General features: G+C 37.9%; 3 protein-coding genes across 6 annotated transcripts in view; 1 reads left to right on the forward strand and 2 right to left on the reverse strand.

Annotated features, from left to right (window-relative positions):
• The window catches only part of tacr3l (tachykinin receptor 3-like), a 14,888-nt gene extending 8,978 nt beyond the window's left edge, over positions 1–5,910 (reverse strand). Inside the window, exons 1-3 of the mRNA XM_008411714.2 lie at positions 5,196–5,910; positions 3,975–4,163; positions 3,682–3,832 (exon numbers count right to left, since the gene is read on the reverse strand). Coding sequence (XP_008409936.1) covers positions 3,682–3,832; positions 3,975–4,163; positions 5,196–5,578 — 723 coding nt within the window. The 5' untranslated portion in view covers positions 5,579–5,910. The remainder of the gene's footprint in view (positions 1–3,681; positions 3,833–3,974; positions 4,164–5,195) is intronic.
• Positions 5,911–8,891: 2,981 nt separating this feature from the next.
• On the forward strand, positions 8,892–12,913 carry LOC103466257 (N-acyl-aromatic-L-amino acid amidohydrolase (carboxylate-forming) B-like). 2 transcript variants are annotated; one of them, XM_008411736.1, is made up of 7 exons: positions 8,892–9,045; positions 10,706–10,932; positions 11,022–11,214; positions 11,486–11,579; positions 11,659–11,766; positions 11,912–12,021; positions 12,138–12,913. In XM_008411736.1, the coding sequence occupies exons 2-7, from the start codon at positions 10,706–10,708 to the stop codon at positions 12,330–12,332; spliced, it is 927 nt and encodes a 308-aa protein (XP_008409958.1). In that variant the 5' UTR covers positions 8,892–9,045; the 3' UTR covers positions 12,333–12,913. The 2 variants fall into 2 exon arrangements, with proteins under 2 accessions (XP_008409958.1, XP_008409949.1); XM_008411727.2 differs by lacking the exon at positions 8,892–9,045 and adding an exon at positions 9,522–9,703.
• Positions 12,914–13,185: 272 nt separating this feature from the next.
• Positions 13,186–21,139, reverse strand: LOC103466270 (claudin domain-containing protein 1-like). Of its 3 annotated transcripts, none has more exons than XM_008411746.2 (7): positions 21,064–21,139; positions 20,722–20,812; positions 19,482–19,791; positions 18,195–18,269; positions 17,459–17,557; positions 17,055–17,192; positions 13,186–15,887 (listed from the first exon to the last, which is right to left on the reverse strand). In XM_008411746.2, the coding sequence occupies exons 3-7, from the start codon at positions 19,765–19,767 to the stop codon at positions 15,667–15,669; spliced, it is 819 nt and encodes a 272-aa protein (XP_008409968.1). In that variant the 5' UTR covers positions 19,768–19,791; positions 20,722–20,812; positions 21,064–21,139; the 3' UTR covers positions 13,186–15,666. The 3 variants fall into 3 exon arrangements, with proteins under 3 accessions (XP_008409968.1, XP_008409977.1, XP_017162384.1); XM_008411755.2 differs by having other exon boundaries at positions 20,756–20,812; positions 21,064–21,081; XM_017306895.1 differs by lacking the exons at positions 18,195–18,269; positions 21,064–21,139 and having other exon boundaries at positions 20,722–20,803.
• Between the last annotated feature and the right edge of the window lie 270 nt (positions 21,140–21,409).

Raw genomic sequence — 21,409 nt, forward strand, 5'->3', positions numbered from 1 at the left:
TGTGTGTCACTTTGGTTGTTTTTTGACATCATAGTTTTTAGTATGTGTCACTTCGGTCGTTTTTAGTATGTGTCATTTTTATAGTTTTTGACATCATAGTTAGGTCTGTCGCAATAAACAGATATATCAATCGCTTGATAAATTAAACCTATCAACCCCATTTTAATTATTGTTTTCATCGTCTCTTCCTGCCTTTCTTTCTCTCGATGACACTGAATAAAAAAGGCTCCGGTGCTCTCCACTGACTCTCCCTTCCTCATTTGCCAGCCGATTGTCGGACCATTTTCCAAACCTGAGAGACCACACATTAGCCGACAGAAATCCTAGGTATAACGGTTCGATTGGGTTTGTCGTGCCGTGTAGAATCCAGCCACATGGGCACAAAATAATGGCTACAGGTCCACTTAACTAATTTTAAAACCAGGCATTAATCAATGCTTTACTAGACTCTACCTGCAATGCATGTGGCTAGTGTCAGCGTAAAGTCCTGACTCAAAGAAAATCATTATAACCCATTTATGTCACATTAACGAAGAACAGCTGAAAATCTACCGGGTTTATCAACTGCGGTAGCAATTTGGCTCCAACTCCTCCCCTTGTCATTTCTATATTCTTTGCACGAAATGTCGAATAAATATTAATGTTGTTTCCACATATCTCCAATGTCTGCTTGATTTTGGGTCAGCTGTTTGGGATCCCCCTCCGTAATTTCCCCTCAGAAAGCAAGAGAATCCGCGCTTTCTGATTGGCTACCTGTCACATTCGGCGTTAAGGCTCCCAGTCAGGGAAAACCCCTGATTTAGATCAGAGCAGTCTCGATGATCTACCACACCACACACTGCAGGATGATCGGTTACGAAATCACCAGCGAGAATCTTGGAACGCCCAACGTTCTAAGATTGTCATAAGAGGAAAATGGGGGCAAAAAATCATGTAGTGTGAACTATTGCATTAGGTGGTAGGATGTGCCCATCTTCTCTATTTAAATCAAGTGATAACTGAAGGCTAATATAGTATACAGACTTCATAATTTGCACTCTTTTGATTGAATGCAGTATTTATTTCCACTTTGGCTTTATGTTTTGGTTTTTATTTAAGTACGTTTTTTGTTAATGGAGACTGAGAATCCATTTTATTTTTGTTTTTGGTTGTTTTGTTTATTTAGTTTATCAGTTCCAGTATTATTTGTTCTTTTTATAAAATAAAGTGTATCTATCTATGGCACGAAATCACATGCATTATTACATAATTTCCATTAAATCAGTGTCAAAAGGTCTTGAAACAATATTATCGTTTATCGCAATAATTTTTTAGACAATCGCTCAGCAAAATTTGTTATCGTGACAGGCCTAGCTTCAACTGAGAAAGTGAACAAATTGCCACAGTTCTAGAAATTGTAATGGGGGTATTCATAACAAGGTTTAAAGCCAGTTTTGATATTTTGAGGTTGCTGATGTATCCATCAAGCCATAACCTACTGAACCATAAACTGGTATTTTTAGTTGAATTTACTGCTTTTGAGTTCTATAAATGGCAAAATCTATCAACCCCTGACACTTCTAAAGTGGTTTTCTGTGTTAAATTGTAATGACTTAAATGGAAAAAGTCAATCTGTTTGACAGTGATTACCTAACCCTAACCCTATGTTAAAAACAAAATGCTCCACAAATCCCTTTTTTTGACACTTAATAATAATACAAATATCTATTTAAATAACTCTGGATTTGATTCAGTATTAATGTTCCAGTGAACTGCTCGACTGTAATGCACCATGGAGTTCATATCAGGTTTTTAAAAACTGTCCAAAAGTTGGTGGAGAAATACAAATTTGACAAATTTGAGAGTGTTGACCGATCGCTAAGTTTTCATTAAACTTTTCCATTGTCAGTTGGAGAAAGGTTGCCATCAGAGTACAGAGAAAGGTCGGCAATGACGCATCGGCCCCTGCAGGCCCCCAGCTGGAATGAGGAGAGGCCGGATTGTTAGAGAACAATGCAGAGAGGCAGAAGAGGCATGGATTATGACTTTGAACTTTTGCATTTTACCTGATGTTGATGTTCTTGACATTAAATCTCTTATATTGTTCAGCTCAGACTAACTAAAAACTGGAGCCTCTGATTGTGATTATGTAAAAGCGGAAATACTATTTAAGGAGTTGTTTTTGCGAAAGGATTTTGGCACCTTTCTAGGTCAAACTGACCTGACTCCTTTCCTTCCCATTTGCGTGCAAAGCGCAAATGGAACCAAAAAATGACTTGGAAAGCATAGCTGTGCACAGATAAGAACAAGAATCTGAGATAAATTGTCCTATTCAGCAATTCTAAAATGGAGCAGATGTTGAGTTCATGAGGTCTCAAATATTTTTAAAGGTCGTCCAATACACACTTAGTATAAAGCACGCTAGAATCTTTATGCAAATCAAGAGTAGCAACGCCATTGGTTGAAACTTTCCAAACTCACATCAGTGAAGATGAGAGTGTATAAAAAAGGATTATGTTAAGAATACGGGGAGATTTTTTGTTGAGACTTTGGAAGATTTTTGAGTATTGAACTGATGAAACTGTAATGAGGAATCCATGGTAGTGTAATAAATCTCCAGCTCGTCTATGGCCTAGCAGCAAGAACTACGTCTCCGTGCGTTATTTCTTTTACTTATATATTTAAGAGTATAGCCACCTTTCAATTCTCCAATATTTATTTCCAAAGGTACCATAACATCCACCTCCCTCTTTATCATGCTCAATCTGCATTTTGCTTTTAAGTTTACTTAGTTTCTCAATGAACTACCAACAACTTTAAAAAAAACAAATAGATGGAACATAAAAAAATAAATTGTTTTCATCCCTTCCATTTTTATGATGCGTCTTATAACATCTATTGAATGAGAACCAGATTATACTCCTGCTGTATTTTTAAAGTTCATCAATGAAATTCACTGGTGGGAATAATCCCTGAGCTGTCTCGATAGATTCCCATCATCCCATCTGTGGCGTCCCTAATCTCTGTGCATTCCACAGAGAAGCTTCAACACTATTCAGTGGCAGATGATGATGAACGACATTTAATCATTTGTCTTACAATGCAGCCTACAGAATTACACAACAACGTTTGGTACATTCGCTTATCAGTAGCTGGATTTTTTTGTTTGTTTCTCTGTTTTTTCACAGTGTGAGAAATCAATTTTACATTTCAAACTGCCAGCAACCAGCCGATAGGTCCGGTATTTAAATGTGAGTGCGTATCCTCAGGCGTAGAGCTGTTTTACAGGAAGCCCTTTTTTTTCAGTCAGTTTTACTCAATCACCTTGTGGCTCTGAAGCTGAATACGTTTTACGATTTCCACTGTTGGATAACTGACTATGAACGCTGCGAGTTGCTGCTTGTATTTTTCCTGAGCCCTGATTTAAGATTTAGTGTGCAGATGCCGCCCTGTGGACTTCAAGTTCCTTCCCATAATCCCCCTGTGTATTTGTTAGTTAAGGTAACACATCAACAAAAACAATTCAAAACATGAATTTAAAGGTGCATAACTACAGGTGCAAGTCATACTTAGATGTTTTTCCATCCTCGTTGATTGATTTCTGATCAAATATTTGATTTCCTTATGGTTTCAGTGTTTACAAGCCAAAAAAAACAACAACATAGAATTATAAAAAGTCATGTTGATAGATATTTAAATTACCTTCCTTTTAGCCCGGAGTTGTGCATGATAGTTTTCAGATGAGTCTCCTGGGATCTCACTTCCCCACAGCGACACTCCAATTACGGTGTAAGTGATGCCCATCACAGCTAACGGCAGCACATAAACCAGGACAGTAACTATGATGTGATACCTGGACAAATGAAGACAAACATTACCAAGACGCCCCAGAGCACGTGACGGACAACATGTTAAAAGGGAGAAGGATAGATCTGCTAAAACTGACAGTCTCCTAGCAATTCTAATAATGATGACTGCCGTGAGTGTAACCTCACATGAAGGGGTCATCCACCATGCGGGGCCAGGCCACATAGCAGAAGGTCCTCCCTGGTAGAGTTCTGGTGGTGGAGAAGTAGCAGAGAGGGAAGGCAAGAGCCACGGCGAGGGTCCAGATGCAGAAGATAACTCCTAGTGTGACTTTAGCAGACAGACGAGGCTTCAGAGGATGGATGATGGCCATGTATCTGTTTGTTGGACATCACAATACACAAGGGAACTGTGGTCAAATGTGAGCACAACACTTCTAAAAGTGGACTTTTTGAAACCTGAACATAGGTTGCCCTCCACTGCCTGTCCAAAATAAAGCTGCCACCTGAATTTAGCAACGCAAACAGGTAAAAGTTTACCTTTGGACTATACTTTCACATGGGCATTAATGTTTAAGATATTTACCTTGAAATGGTGCAGTGATTAGTTTTTGATTTCTTGACGAACTAGAGACTTATCCTGTGTTTGTAGAAATGATGTTATCTGATTTCAGAACTCTAAAATTATTGGCATTAATCATGCAAAGAAAATATTTAACAAGAAGGCTGAGACTATTAAAACTAGGCGAGGGATTGCCTGTAACTTATGATTAAGCTATTGATTAAAACTGGAAGGATAGAGGGAAAATAATCATCTGCATTGGAAATACTGAAACATTTATGCCAATATTAATTTCTGATATTAATATTGCTCTTATGGATGATAACCAATATTTACCAATGTTATTTATAGGAAATGTTAGGATAGACCTGCAAAGGATGTTTTCCTTTTCAGGAAATGACCTGGAACATTACCATCAATTATTACTAAAATGCAAAAACGACATAGTTATTCCCCAATAACTCAAACTAAATCTCATGAAAACTGATGTTAACGTGGTCCAAACTGACCGAGTTGAGCCACTTTCACAGAAATCGGAGTTAAAATGATTTTTTTCTCGATGTACAAAATTTTTGGTTTCTTGGTTTAGTTCATAAGAATAAATGCACAAATCTAAATATAAAACACAGAAATGACAAGATGTACTTCTTTTCTCTACCAAGCTGTGGGAAGAATAGTCAGATTGTGATTTATTGCTGTCAAGACGTTAATACTATCGATGTGACTTACGATGAAATAAACTGAAACCAAATGCTTTTATTTACTTTTTCCATTGGTCAGAGTTATCACATGCACAGTCCAATCAATTACGGCTAAAGCACACCGTGAATTGTTTTGTGTTGTCCCACCTGTCTAAGGCAATCGCGGCCATGGAGTAGATGCTGGCAAACACAGCTGTGACCGGGAAGAAGTTGTGAAACCTGCAGTAGACGTCTCCAAAGTACCAGTCACCGTGGGCTGCGTAGATGAAGTTGATGAGGGTGTTGAAGGCAGCCATGGCGAAGTCTGAGAAAGCTAAGTTCAGTACGAAATAGTTGGTGACAGTCCTCATCCGCTTGTGAGCAAGAATGATCCAAATCACGATCAAATTGCCGAAGACGGCCACTGCCAGCACCGTGACGTATGCCACGGACCAGAGCGCGATGCGCCACGCGGGCTGCGCGAACTGGTTGGCCAAGACTCGGCTGGTGGCCGTGGTGGTGGTGTTGGAGCCATCCCGTTCAGGGGCCATTCCCCCGAGGGTCCTCAGAGGGATCTCCTGCTCCGAAGTGACTCTGATGGGGAAGGAGAGAGTGGTCCTGATGCTTAGAGCGCAGCGCGGCAGAAATGGAGTGGGCGTACCCCACGCGTTGTGAGTTTAAAAGGGGCTTAGGTGGGACCTGAGGGAAACGCATCATAAATTAATCCCCTTAGCCCCCTCACACAGTCCTAAGAATAAATCCTCCAGTCATTACGTTTTCATAGTCCAAACACAGATCGTTTATGTCTCAGAGGTGACTCACTAATAGTGCATAAAAGATCAAGATCAAGATGAAATGTAAATATGATCACTGAGCATCCCTTAGAAACTGAATGGAGAATATTGGTTTCTCTTTTCAAAATAAAAGCTGGCAAGCTTTCATTCCAGGGTTATAAAACGATTATTCCCTGTCCTAAAGGTATCTGAGGTGTTAGGGGTTGCTCTGGATGTGATACTGTTAATCCTTTGGCAAAGCTCAGATATGTGAGGTTTTATGAATGCTGGTTATATAATCATAATCTCACTGTAGAGGGGGGCCTTTTGGCACATGGAGCACATGATGAAAATCCTTGGTTTATTCTGTCTTGGAATGTTTCTTTTAAAAGAGAAACTATTTTAAAAAGAGGTTTTTGTGGCACTGGTGGCTTTTATTTACTAGTTGGACAGGAGGGACAGCAAAGAGAACATTTGCAACAAATGATCAAACCAAGGGCTACTGTGTTGTGAACTGAAACCTATGCATGGTGCAACTGCTCTACTGAGCCATGTAGCGCTCTAACCTAATTTATACACAAAAACATCCACAATGTGATTTCTGGGCACGATTCACATTTTGTCATGACAACAGATAAAGTGTGTTACTGTGCTGATAATCTGTTTGCTTGGATTAAAACTCCCGATTCATTAAAACTTCAATTTAATTATCTGACACAGAACTTAAATTTACAAATTATTGAGTATTCTAATTAGAAAAAGACATGTAGACTGAAAGAACATAATAAAGATCCATCTTTACACCAACAATGTAAACATGCGGACACTTTTAAGTAGTCGTTTATAATGAAAGTGCATAAAGAGAATCAGAAGGTCAGGCTGACAGAACAGAATATGAACAATTCATGCAATTCAGGTGGAGAGCTCTCCTCATCTTTGTGTGTCTAAAATCCTCGCTGGAGGTTTGTATAAACAGAAGATTAAGTTCAAGCGTCAGTCACATGAGTGAGGATTACCATGCACAATATGAACTCTTGTGCCTTTGTCTCAACTTAGTGAAATTTATTGTTGCTGCTGTAAAATAAAAAAAAGGAAAAATCACAAATTAGTGCACAATTACTTCAAATGACACAAATTTCCAACAATAACTTTCATGTACTCTGATATGCCTAAATAGAATTCAATGCATACAGGAGTCACTTAACTAGTAAATAAGTCCATCTGTTATGACATAACAGATGGAGTTATGATATGATATGAATAACTCCAACTGTTCTGTGAAGGCCTCAGAGGTTTATTATGGAATATAAACCTCTGATGTTTCAATGGAAGCAGAAACATCAGAAACGATTCATCTGAAAAGAGACGGTGCAAACAAACACAAAACCAAACTAGCACAATGAAAAGATAAACTATGCTTGGAGATCACAAAGCACCACAAAATCACACACAGAACAAAGATACAAAGCTATAATAAAGAATATCATAATGCAGACATAAAAAACTGAAAAGCATCAGAGAGATGACAGAATGAATGTGAACGCCTTTAGTGTTGCGTCTTTGTCACATAGCCTCCAGAGTCCCACGGCCCCGGGGATCACAAGGTGTTTTAATCACCTGCACAGACTACAGATGTTGGGGATTTTACACCAAACCTGACATTACCTCACATGTTCTTTCACTGGAAAGCATCTTAAAATTAACCAATTAATCAACACACCACAAGAGATGATAAAGTAGCTGTTTTATGTGAAGTATTTTTAGTCAAGTTTTAATTTAATCATATTTTAAGTAATTTTATCTTTATGTTACTATTTAGTGTCTGTTACACAGATTATTCTGTTGGTTTTCTGATGTTTCAAACTGCCAATTAGTGAAGTTTTTACCCGCTGAGCTTGTTTTAATGAACCTCCATTGTCTGTTCATTTCCTGTCAGATCCGGATTTCACAGTCTTTCCTTTTTTCTAAAAGCTGAACTCACCTTTTATCCGCCACTTATTTACTGCTAGGAACATAAATCACGCAAGCTGTGCCCACTGTGAAAAGACCACAAGAAGGTCAGAGAGTGTGTTTTCCTCCCAGCACGGTCTCATTACGCAGAGGCCACTTTGCTTAGACCACTCCCTGTCTCAAATGTCACTGTTCGAGCCGCATCCAAGCACGCCCTGTCCTCCATATTAAAAAGGTCACTGTCTGCCAAGTAACAGATGATCAGATCATTAGCCTCACCCAGAATGATTCTCCTTAGCTTATATGTGAATAATTCAGATATAATTTAATCAAAGGCGGATAACAGCGTGGCACAGGGTGGGCTGTTATGCTCTGGGTTTGATTTGTGTGTGAAATGAACTCTTAAAGAGCAAGTCACATTCAATAAGTTAGGATTTTAATGAAAAGTTCATGCATTTCTGTAACTCAGCTCACAAATAAAACACATTATGTAGATAAATTACACACAGACTGAAGTTTTAAAGCTTTTGTTTCTGAATGATATATTGCATCAGACCAGTAAAAAAAACCAAAAAACTTTTTAATGCAGTAATGTGGGTCTAGTGAAAAATATGTTTCATATCTGCTTAAAGGTACTTTGAATTTGACAGACAAGCTTCACTGGAACCCTTACTCTAATTTACTGAATATGACTGTAGCGTAAACAACAAAATGCTCACATTTGTTCACAAACGTCAGCCAAGAAGTAATATTTGATGAGGTCCTGAACATTCTTCATTATTTTGACATGTCTGTCACAGGAAACCGCAATAAAATACAAAGAGCTTTGTGTCTGAGATTTGAAACAGTATAAAAAAGTTTAAGTGAGTATACTTGTAAGTCACTATTTATTATGCTCATTAATGGTTGTGGCTGCAGCATTACAAAACGCGAAAAAGTTCAAGAGGTATAAATAGATATTATAAGGAAGTGTAAATTCTACCAAAAAATTAAGATCATAAAAACAACAACAACAAAAAATTCCTTCTGCTTTATCTCATTGTTTCACTTCATTTTTGTTGTTCACATTATTGGTTGAAACAATTGCTTGTTGTTGTTTTTATTTGAATCAAAACAGATTCTGTTGAAGTAAATGAGCGAGAAAGAGAAACAAAGAGAGAGAGAAAGGAGCTTACCATCAGGGGATGTTCCCAGCAGGATTACACATCTATTAAAAGAGTTGGACTTGTTTCTCCAGGGAGAAGTGACAAAGACAGAAGAGATTGTAATGAACAGAGACATCTGAGAGTTGTGAGGTAATGTTTTATGACATTTCCCCAAAATTTTTTTTTTATTAATCTGAAGTAGCATGTAGACGTAAGAAGATGTAAAAATATGGAAATTTTGATTGTGGTCTTGAAGCATGTTAATGCTTACCCGCATTTTAAGTTATAGATATTAGTTGGACTCCTGACTGTAGGCTGTGTAAATGTTGCTCAATAGAGTTTGCTACCACAGAGTACAGAAAAATAACATAGGAACACAATTAAGCTCCTTGTCAGGTACTGCAATAACTGATTATGGTTGATGTAAGTGCAGTTTAGAAAATAAATCCCAAACTACTACAACTCTGCTGCTTTGCTTTTATTGTTGCGGTGTCTCAAAGTTACACTGAGAGCGACTCCTGCTGGTCTGGTAGGAAAAATAAAAAGAGGGCGAGTTTCTGTTACATCACAAAATGTTCTGCAGTATGAAACTTGAGCTGTTTGAAAATAAAGAGGAGGGCCAAGGGAATGAGGAAGACACAACACAAGAAGTGGTGTTGCTAGCTTACAATTGGAGCACCATGTGAGAGCGTTTAGAGGCAGTCATGTCAGGCGGTGTGGTTCGTTTTCACCTCTGCTTGTGCCACCGATTCAAAGTTCAAAGGTTGCTGTAGTTTAGTGAATAGTTGACAGGGCTGAAAACTCTCAGGTAAGCCATGCAGTCTTAATATTTATGCTGTTTATGTTTACCGTTGGCCATTTTGAGAGAGGAAAGGCAACACTTTGCTTCAGTGAAAGCCTTCATTAGATGACAGAAGCATTCTGCTATGCATGTACACCAGCATGCACTCGTGTTCATTCAGAGGAGACGGTCCAGATGCCAACAGATAAAAATATACACCTGGGCGTCCTGACGACGACACAATTATCCTTTAAATACTTTAGTGGAAGGTGGGAAAGTGGAAACATGTTCAAAAACTGTCTAGAAAAGCAAGATTAACAGCTGAGATTTTTTTTAAAAAGCATATAAGTGCTCTTAAAGTTTAATAGCTGTATTAGTCACTTACACCCAACCCCCTTCTCAGAAGTCTTTCTGAACCCCTGCAGTTTTCATTGGTGACTTTCAGACTGTGAGCCTAACTCTCAAACTTAAAAATTCCCCCAAAAATGGGAGTTTACAAAACTTTAATAAAAGGAGAAGGCAAAAGTAAAATGATAACGAGTTTTTGCTCAGTCAGGTTGCAGAAAAGCAAGGCTGAGATGGTTGCTTCACGACACTTTGAAGTAACTGCTGAAAATGCTGACAGATAAATGTCCTCAGCTATGCATTAGCACTGAACTGCACTACGGTGCCTTGCAAGTGGATTCGTACCACTTCCAATTCCTGAACTTCCACAATGTTCAATGTATCTCATTATACCAACACCAATGTGGAAGTAAAGGATAAATGGCGGCGTCTATTAAAAGTTGCACTGAAAATCAACTGTTGAACATACTGGGCCCCATTTGTTAATGAACGACCTTCTGTGTTTGGAAACTTGCAGATCATGTGTGCTGAGTTTACTTAAAGGTTTTTGTGTCATTTATTTAGTCAAATCATTAACTCACCGTCATCCAGCTAAACTTTAGCTCTTCCCAGCCCCATTTCTGGAAGGACTCCAGGCCTGCCAACACCTAACTAACATCACTATTATTGTATTGGGCCCAACAGATGGAGCGCACCTCTCTCCCACCAATACACAATGTCGCCATTTGCGGTGGAACCCACGGGAATGAGTTGACTGGGGTGTACATTGTGAGGGAAATGCAGAAACAGAAGATGGAGAAAGCGGGGTCTGTTTCTATAACCACTGTCGAGACCAATCCAAGAGCCGTGGCTGCTGGCAGACGATACACAGAGATGGATCTGAACCGCTGCTTCACAGATGTCTTGCTGAGGTAAGCCAGCTATCCACGTGAGTCCTGTGGGCTGCAAATTTGAGAAGTCTGTGTTGTGTCGACTGCTTAAATCGCTACTCTGCTCCAAGTTCCCCCACAACAGAGTCAACCCCGTATGAGGTGAGGCGAGCCCAGGAACTGAACGCTCAGCTGGGGCCCAAAGGAAGCGCAGAGGCTGTTGACCTGCTCATAGATCTGCACAACACCACTTCCAACATGGGCCTGTGCTTCATCTTCTACTCAATAGACTGGATCACTCTGCACATTTACAAGTACATAGAGGTATGAACTCAGACACACTGCCTCACAGCTTCCTAATCTAAATGGTAAGAATTTAACAGACCGCGTGTCTACTGTAACCCTAACTCTTTATGATGGCTATAACTAATACATGAAGAAAAAAAAATAGGCTAGCCTGTCTGTAATCCATTAGATTTTATCTTTTAAAGCTAGTTATTGACTCACTATATCATACTAAAATCATGGAAGATAGTTTTTGGAGCCACTGCAGGATGTATGTTAGGTTTTTAATCTGTAAATATCATTTTTTCAGAATAACTTGAGCTCTGTGCCTGTGAGAGCGATCCAGCTGGACATTCCCAGCTCCGAAGCTTATTCCCTGGAGTCAGTGGGCAAACATGGCTTTGGTAGCTATGTCAATGTTCATTATGTGAAAGATTATCTTCATTAAGCTGGATTTCTGAGACAAACATTGCTTTGTTGCAGCGATAGAAGTTGGCCCGCAACCCAACGGTGTGCTCAGAGCTGATATCTTCAACGTGGTGAAAGAAGCATTGGATCTCACATTACAGTGGCTTCAGAAATTCAGTTCTGGTAGGAAGCAATGCAGGCTGCTTTCTTTCTTTTTTTTGGTTCAGCAGATCATCTCTACAAAAAAGTCCTAAATCCTGCTCTTATTTTTGATTGTGTTAGATTAATTAGACACATTACTCAGTGATTTATTTTCCTCTGCCAACAGGGCACAGTTTTGAGGGCGGCACAGTGGAAGCATACACTTTTGTTAAAAGTGTTGATTACCCACGAGACTCGGCTGGTAAAGCTACTGCTGTCATCCACCAAGACCTACAGGTAAACTTTTGAGGCTTTTACATTCAACAATTGACCTTTGAACTTAATAAAAAACTGAGGCTCTTCAGAAAACCAGTGAAGTGAAAACATGCATGTAAATTTTTCTCTTCTTTTAGGATAATGACTTTAAGCTTCTGCGATCAGGGGATCCCGTCTTCCAGACATTTTCTGGGGATATTTTGAAGTACGAGGGAGAAGACCTCTACCCTTTCTTTGTGAATGAATGCGCCTACTACGAGAAGAAGATTGCTTTCCATTTAGCTCAGAGAAAAACGTACAGCTTTCCACACATAAGCGTGAAAAATGACTGAGGGAAGACAAAGATAGCATGAATGTTTCAATCACCTTAAGAAAAAAAACACAATGGAATGAAAGATGGAAGTCAGGAATTTGAGTTCATCTGTAACACCTGATAAAGTGCCTTGCAAAACTAAAAATATTTATAGCCTTTAAATCTTTTCACATTTTATCTTGTGATAAATTTCTTTTTTTTTTATTTATTCTGGTCTTACATGATAGACTTGCACAATGAAGTGCAAGGAAAATAATGCATCAATATTAAAATTTCTACTTTAATTAAAAATCAAAGTAGTGTGGTGTGCACTTTTATTCAGCCCACCTGAATCTGTATTTTGTCAAACCACCATTTGTCATGGCAGGAGCAGGTATCCTGAGCTGCCTTTAGGGGTGAGCAATGTAATGTACATTTTATTAGATTTTCTAGTATTTATTGCAATAACAAATTATTTACCATTATTAATTATGAAATGACAGAAAAGTCCCTGCCTGTAAAATAGGATCTGAACCTTTTTTTTTCCCACTCTTTCAATATTGCATTATCATCCATTGTGCCCAAACAAAATAAATGGAAGCATTACTTGTATATTTCTGATTATCTTCTTAGAAGCATGTTGAAAATTGTCTTCACACATAAATGAAAAATATATACATCAACACATTCCACGACTTAATTTACAGTAATGTGCTTTATTGTAAAGCATGGAGTTTTAGTAGTAGTATTCTGCTCTAAATGGTCAGAAAGGAAGCACATCTGCACATAAATTCAAAGTTATCCAAATTTATTCAGATATTTTCCATTTGCAAAAAGTAAAGCACCATCTCTGCATTTAAATTTTAAGCTAAGGAAAACTGACAAAATTCCAATAAAAGTAACCAATTGTCAAATTTATTTCACACAGCAACAATACAGTATTGTGATTCAGAAGATGAAAAATTTTTCAAGAAGTCTCAATACGTATAACTCGACATTCTGACAGGAAACACTTCAGTTAAAGATGTCAGTTCAAAACAAAGTCACAATTTATTTTCTGACACCAGAGTGAAATGACAAATTCTTGCTTATTTGAAAATGTAACATACTTAAAACACCTGCGATCAATGTGAATTATCAACAAAATGTTTCATACAGTTATTTTGCGCATTTCATTCTAAATTTGCCTAGTTTTTTGTTTTCTCAAATTATCTTGTGAAAAAAACCTAAAAACGTGAGGATTCTGTGTTAATGTGCTCACAAGTGAATATACTCAGATTGTCAGATAATTTCATGTTTTTGACCAGATTATCAGATAATTTCATGTCCTGAACTCTTTTTTTTTTCTTCTTTCAAATCTTACCTGACCAATTGAATAAAAGCCAGATCCTAACACTGCCCCCTCGTGGTAGACACAGGGCATGACTGGGGCAACAACTTGGCAACAATAACCCTGATTTATGTCCTTCACTCTGTCACAGAACAAATAAGTCATCAGATGGAAAACAAGAAAAGATTCAGCTGGGGAACTGGAGCCTATTTTCTTATTTTTCCGATAGTGATTCCCTTCCCTTTAAAGTTGTAAATAACTTTAAAGGAAATAACATAATATTTGTATACCATGTGAGGACAATTTAAGCTTGCTTGCTTGATTTCAAAACTGAGCTTTCAGTTTTGAAATTGTGCTGTTTTCTAAACACTTTCTTTCTCCAAAAATACAAATGGATATGTTTTGAGTCAACGTTAATCTTTTTCTTTGTTTTGCCTGATGAAGGCAAATGTATTTCTGAAAAAAAAAAATCATGTTGGTTGAAGAAATCAGAATCTGTCACTGTGCAAATCAGTGAAATAATTAGCCAAATAAAACAATTACTGGAGTTGTTCACTCTGCTACTTTGTATTGCAAAAGTATTATTACCCTCAAACCTTTCACATTTTGTGAGGTTACAAACACAAACTTCCAGTCAAGAGCTAAGATGGATTGAATTAAATACAGGGTCTTTCTGGGTGAAATCCCGTTAGAGGCTGCAAAAGATTTTAAATTGGAGCAGAGCTACAACTTCCAGCATGACAACCAGCCTAAACATACGGCCAGGAACAAAACTGAATGGAAATGGACTAGTCAAAGTTCAAAACTAAACTCATGTGAAGAAAAGACAAAAATGGCTCTTCCTAGACATATCTAATCAGAGCTTAGCGTTTTCCAAAAATAGAATTGGCAAAATCTCGTAGATTTTTAAGGCTGGAACAGAGATACCCCCAAAAGAATTGCAGCACCGACCAGAAAGCTGAGGTGCTTATGTAAAAACATTTTGTCAATTTTCTTTCAGCTTTCCATTTATGCACTGGTGTTGGTCCAAAAATAGTGAGTTCTGTGATTGTAAGGAGGCTGAATGTGCAAACTCAAGGGTGTAGATACTTTTGCAAGAGATCTTACATCGAGGATGTGTCCTTTTCTGAGTTTATGGCTAGGCAAACTGTGAAGATAAATTGCAAAATTTGACAAACTCCAATAAAACCAACATTGAACAACTGAGAAAGCAACTGTTTAGACAGCTTTTAACATTTAAATGGCAGTAGTAGTAACTGAATTTCCTGGACGCATTTAATAGATTCAGCTTGTTACAAAAACAACACAATAACATTGGTAATTACGCTGCATCGGTACACACGAGATTCATCAATATCAATGACAGCAGAAGGTGAGTGGTTCCACTTTTAGACTGTGGCATTTTATGACATTTAGTCATTTTACCACAAACCAAAATAATAAAAAAAATACCACAGATGATGGAAAGGTCAACCCAAATGACATGCAAAGCCTTGATATTTAAAAATGATGTAAAAACAAGACAAAAAGTTAAATAAAGGTGCACCAGACTGTTTTCAGTAACAGAAACAACTAGATTGATTTGGACCATAAAAGTCCACATCTAAAAGTCAGATAGTGCAAGTTTACACAGTTGCATCCCAGTTAAGGACAATATGGTGAGCAGCTGAAAAAGGATTGGCAACAAAAAGAAGGCAAATGGCAAAATAAAAAAAAACCCAGCAGAAACAAATATAGCACAACAACCTAGAAGCTAAAAATATGCAACATCAAGATGATGCACAACTCAGTAACGGGGAAAAAAAAAAAAGGCAAAGGTGATATAAAGCCACACGAAATGATTCAATGTGTTTATGAGTACGTATGGATTGGCTGCAGCTGACGCTTCAACCTGTGATACCCTGAACTATTTCTGCATTGCAAGACTGCTACAGTGGAAGTGAGAAGCTACGACCTGAAGATTTTCTTGAACAGCAACCACAAATTGTTGGAAGGAAGGTTGTAGACCTACTTGGTTATCGTAAAATATACCATCCCTGTCTCTTTATGCAACCCTATATGCGGTTATGCGGGTGTAGTGTTTGCGGTGACTTCTGGCCGCCCACAGGAACAGAGCGGCGGCCATCATCTGCAGGGGGAAGGAGATGAGGGCCAGGTAGAGAGACCACCCCATTGACCCGACGATACCTCCCGGTTTTCTGTATTTGCCGTTGAGCAGATCAACGCTGATCCGAAAACAGCAGACGGTTCCCAAAGAGCAGAGGCCTGATAACAGGACGAGACAACAGCCGAGCAGAAGGATGAGAAACAAAGATGCCGTTGATTACCATCATTAGTCTTCAGCTTGTCACAGGGCTTAAAGTAAAAACAATATCCTGAAGCTGAAACTTTGTTTTGTGGTGGTGATAAGAATGAAACCATAACACATTGTTTTACGCCTACTAGAAATGGCCTTTGAAAAGTGTAAAGAACTGCTTAATAACAGCACAACAAAAAAGAAAACTTCACGTATCGATGCCCTCAATGAGGCTCCAAAGTGTTTGGGCTCAAAGCAAAAAAAAAAAAGGAAGCATCTGGGCAGCTTCATAGTAAATAAATAAATAAATCAAAAAGACTCAACATCACATTCGACAAACAATTTACAAGAAATTTTAAAAGGTCAATATTACAATCTAAAGAAAGACGTTACGCAGAACTGGTTTGAGAATTTTCTGGTTTTTCTGCTTCTTTAAATGTTCTGGGTTATAAACAAAGTCCTGTAAGCGATACAAATCACTTATTTCCACATTTTGGCAGGATTTGAGAAAACTACAACGGATGCTGTGCTCGAGGCTGTGTGTGCAGCAGGGAAAGGTCTGGTTGATCCAGTAGTTTTGGTCGGTGCAGAGCAGAAGTCTGCAACTTTACATCAAAAAGAGCAGTTTCTGCTCTTAGGCCAGTCAAATAAAACTCACTTAAAGTCGCAACTGTGTTTTTTGGAAAAAAACAACAAAAAAAAACAGCTTAGGTAGATAAAAGTCTACTCAAATAAATTTGGTGTCATTTCAAAGAAACAATTTTCTTAAATTCTTATAATTTAAAATATAGAGGAATATAACGTTTTGCAGAGAGAGGACAGATCATTTTTCTGTAGGATGAAAAATATTGTAAAAAAAAACAAACAAAAAAAACCAGATTAAATTCTAATGAAAAGAAAAGTAGAACTAAAAACATGTTAGTGACACTTTCAGTGTAATTCTTTGTGGACATTCAACACCAATATTGCAAGAAAAAAAAAACCAGACAAAACCTGCATTTATAAGATCTTAGATTAAATGCTACAGAAGTTTGGAGAGTTACAAAATGATCCATCTCAACATTAAGATAAAAATACAGCATTTTAACAAAAAAGTACACCTGAGGATCAACAGTATAAGGACGCATTTCTCTCACCTGCGATAAAATGGAACAATCCCACAACCAGGGTTGGCGTGAAGCTGCGGCACAGGCAGGCACAGACCCCAACCAGACCACTGAGAAACACCAGAGACAAAGACACCAGAGGCAGCAGAAACTGGCACCTCCACAGATCTGAATAAAAAGACAAGGATTCACAATTCGGAGGTTTGTAAAATTAAACCAACCACTGAAAACAGTTTGGAGGACAAATCAACTACTGCAACATACATTTTTTAAAAAGTTTTTTTTTTATCTTTTGAGGTAGGGTTGGGTATAAAATTAAAACTCCAACACAATGAGTCACTCGAGAGAGGAAGAAAGGTGAACAAAAATATTTTGATTAAAAAAATATGTACATGACGTTTTGAAATTTGTCTCCGTTTGGGATTTGCACTCACATGTTCTGAGCAGATCCTCCTCGCTCTCGTTCTGTTTGACCTTTGTACTGAACTGCTGAGGAAGGGTGAAGCTCATACAGAGGGTCTCCGTCTTAGGATCTAAAGTGAAGGGAAGAGGGCAAAGATCTACCCAAGCATCCGAGATCAACACATAAAGCAGGTTGGAAACACAGGGCTGGAGAACAGGATGAGACAGAAAGCCTGACTTACGCAGACATTTCTTACAGATCAATAATACACAAATTCTCCAAACTTTTAACAGATGAAAGCAAACCCAACATATCCATTTCCAAACACTGAGATGCAGTTCTGTCCTTCAACCTAAGCTCTCACTGAGGAAGGAGTCCAGAGATTATTTATCGTTTACTTTTTACCTGTCCATGGAATGGAATCCAGAATTTTTCTCACTTATTCTTGTCGGTGCAGAGTCCCGTGGCAGCCCCTCCTTTTTTGCCTGTATGGCTACCCTACCGTGTAAAAGAAGCCCACCTACTTTTCATAACCCTCCATTGTTCGAAGTGGAGCCGTGTGCTCCAACGTCAGGTGAAATTAGTACATTATTGATCAAACTCAAAGGATTATTTGAAGATTAAAAGCACACAAGATAACCTGCAAGTTGAGAATGAGCCATAGAATTAGGAAAATTGTTTTAAATTGCAAAGATGGAGAGGTTTGCGATTGCTCTGAGAGTCAGATTAAATATACAAACTGCAAAATGTGGCATATTGTAAACTACCTGTACATCCACTTTGATGAGTGCAATTTCTCTGCTGTGTTGTGTTGGCACTTTCATTGCCTGTCTGAAGATCACCTGTTGATTAAGACACTAATTAAAATCTTGATAATCTTCTCAAGTTTGTTTAAAGATTCATTATTTTGGGTTCTTTATTTCATCCGACGTAAAAGGCAAATCCCACTATTACCAAGATAAGATCAAACTTTCAGACCACCACCGAACCTTAACATTCGTCATTGAATGCAAAGCTAAATGCACGAGATAAACAGCAACCTCAAGTTCACATTCTGAACAATCACATTCATTTCCCATTCATTTATTAGAAAATATAAAGCGAGTGAAAGAATGGGTATTTGATCAAATTTGCAAGGTCGTCACAAACAGCTGCCCTAACTCACTACACAACAAAGGATTCAGATCACACTCCTGTGAAGCTCTGATGTGGATCTTCAATGATTGGTCTAAATATCTGAAATGCACCTTCATTGTGAAATAAACCTATAAAATTGTCCTCTCTTATCAAATAATTTAACAAATTCTTCTGGTCTAATAAATAGTAACAATAGAATGTCTACATCTAATATCTTCTAGCTTTACACGAATCTCAGGTACAATGTATGGATGGCAAAGGGTATTTTTTCTCACAATAATCTAGATTACTAGAAACTGTATTTCCTTCAGGTTTTTATAGGATAGTCCAGGGTTTTCTACACTAAAGGAAGTGAAAACTCCAGAGCATGATGCTGCCACTACGATCTCCCATAGTGAGCCTGGAGTGAATTGTATGTGTGGTTTCATCAGATCATGGTACAAAGTTACACTTTTTTATCTATTATGTTTTCAATCTGTTTGTTGTTCAATTTAACTATGCAAGTTATCTTCCACAGTAAATTAAATAAAAAGACTTAGGTCAATTTTTGTTAATATCTAGAAGCAGGCACGTGTTAATGTTTTTAGATCGATTCTAGCTCGGCCATCTTAAAAAGCAGGTAAGAAAACATCTTGCTGGAACACTGCTTCTTTTCAAAAAAGCTGCATTTCTTTTAGTTTTCTAATTATTTGTGTAAAAGGTTAAAGTGAAAAGCAGTTCAGAGGTGTTAGTAGCCATATTATTCCCGGTCGTTCACACGCATAGCGACTGGATTCCAATGGAGGAATAAATGGTCAGGAGGAGGAAGTAAACATCAGAAACTAAATTAAAAAATACATCACTTTCTAACTAACCAAAACTAGACTTTGCAGTTTAGCATTTCTGTGACTTGCTTTAGTGCAGGTTAGATACAATACCTTGTTGACAGCAATACCAGTGGCTGCAGAGAGGAACTTGGATGCACCTCCACCACAGACCCAAGGTGCCGTTCCACTTGAACAGGTGGCTGCTGTACGTCTTCTCCTCAAAGTCTCCAGTGAGGAACTCATTTTTGATCGCAGTGGTGTTGACACACTGCTTGATAGGCGGGGTGCTGTACTGAAACCAGTTCTGAGTCCCCACCGCCACAGACAGGTAGACAGTGGCCAGCAGACTGAGGACTGAGCCGATAACCAAAGCCGTGGCGTAGCGATTGTCCACCATGGTCTCACAGACAGCTCGGACTGCCTGCAAGCAGGGAGGGAAGGGAGATGTCGTTTATGACAAAGAATGGACTGTCTAGATAAATATTTTGTTGTTCAGCAACTTCAACCACAGCAGCACAACTCTGAAGTTACGGATCAGTTTTACTCTTTAAATTAGACACCTGACTGCATTTTGAATGTGGAATACCACCTCCGAGCCGCACAACTTCCAAATCCAAAACGCCGTGTTGTTAAACTTCAGCTAGATTATTTCCTTAGAATTACGCAATGTCCCTATCACACCGTATCAGGTTATTATCTAAGCCACTGACAATATAAGCAAATTAGCGTCAATCAAATTGGCCAAACGATTACCAATATCTTTTGACCAGATATCCAACAGTGCCATAGTGCTGTTGGATTACAGTACTGTGTCAAATATAAGCAGTTCTTTGTGGTATTGAACACAGATACTTCAATTTGATATATGGCTGCCAAATACATATAAAAAGGGAGGTGCAGGGGGATATGTATATACATATAATGTATATACATACATTATATGTATACGTATAATGTATTTCGTTTAATCTGTTCAGAATTCAATAGCCTAGCTGTACTTTTAAAGCTGGACTTCATGAAATGAGATGGAGAAAAACGTCATTTTTAAAGTTTTCATAAATTACAAGTTGTACTTTAATGAAGCTGTCATCAGTGCAGTATAAATTAGTCTGGATGGTTTAGAGTTCCAGCAAAACTTCTGTTTGTAGATATGGGGGAATTTTTTATTATTTTTTTCTCTATTAGAATAAGTTAATCAATTATAGTGTCATCAAGTGCTAAAGCAATTCACTACTAGTATGACCAGTCAACGAACTGATATTTTCGTATAAAAATGTTGAATCTTGGAAGTCAGTTTATTCTAGAACTAAAAGCTAACTTCAGCGTCCTGACAGCTGTATGTTGTTAGCACCTTAAGCTGGGTGTGTTTCAGTCGGTGTCCGAACCTCGGAGACTTTATTCGGTCATGTTTAAATATCACCCGAACCCTGGGACGGGGGATACTGAAAAACAAAGACAAAAACCAGCTAACTGTTTTATACCAGCAACTGTGGAGACAAGAACTTTGACATTCAATAGCTAATTTAATGGACTTGTTTCAGTTAGCAGCTACACAGAGAATAGAAACATGGCGACCTAGCTATGTTTCTAGGTCGCCAGTCACACAAAGAAAGCACCGTCATTATAATTCAACTAAGAATAATTAGTATTATTATCAAATTCATAGATAACAAAAACATGATAACTAACTAACCTAACAACGGCTTCCTCTGTTTCCTGATGCTGCTCTGGTGTTACGTCGTTGTTTTTTTTTTCTTTTCCTTTTTTTTTTTTTTAGAACTTTATTTAAATTGTTGCATTTATTACAGTGAAAAAGTATTCAATATCTAGGAAACGAACATAATATAAAGTAAGAAGACAATAAACACTGTATTCAGTAAAAATAATGTAATAATTTTATAGCCCTTTTGTTTTAGTTTGAGATTGTATATAGATACAATTTCAAATCTATTACAAGGTGTTCAAAAACTTTTTTGAATACAAAACTTTAGCAAGAAACAAAATCTTATTTGTAAGAAATATGGCAGAATCTTTGACTT

This window comes from Poecilia reticulata, linkage group LG1, assembly GCF_000633615.1.
Source record: "Poecilia reticulata strain Guanapo linkage group LG1, Guppy_female_1.0+MT, whole genome shotgun sequence".
In the NCBI taxonomy this organism is placed as follows: domain Eukaryota; kingdom Metazoa; phylum Chordata; class Actinopteri; order Cyprinodontiformes; family Poeciliidae; genus Poecilia; species Poecilia reticulata.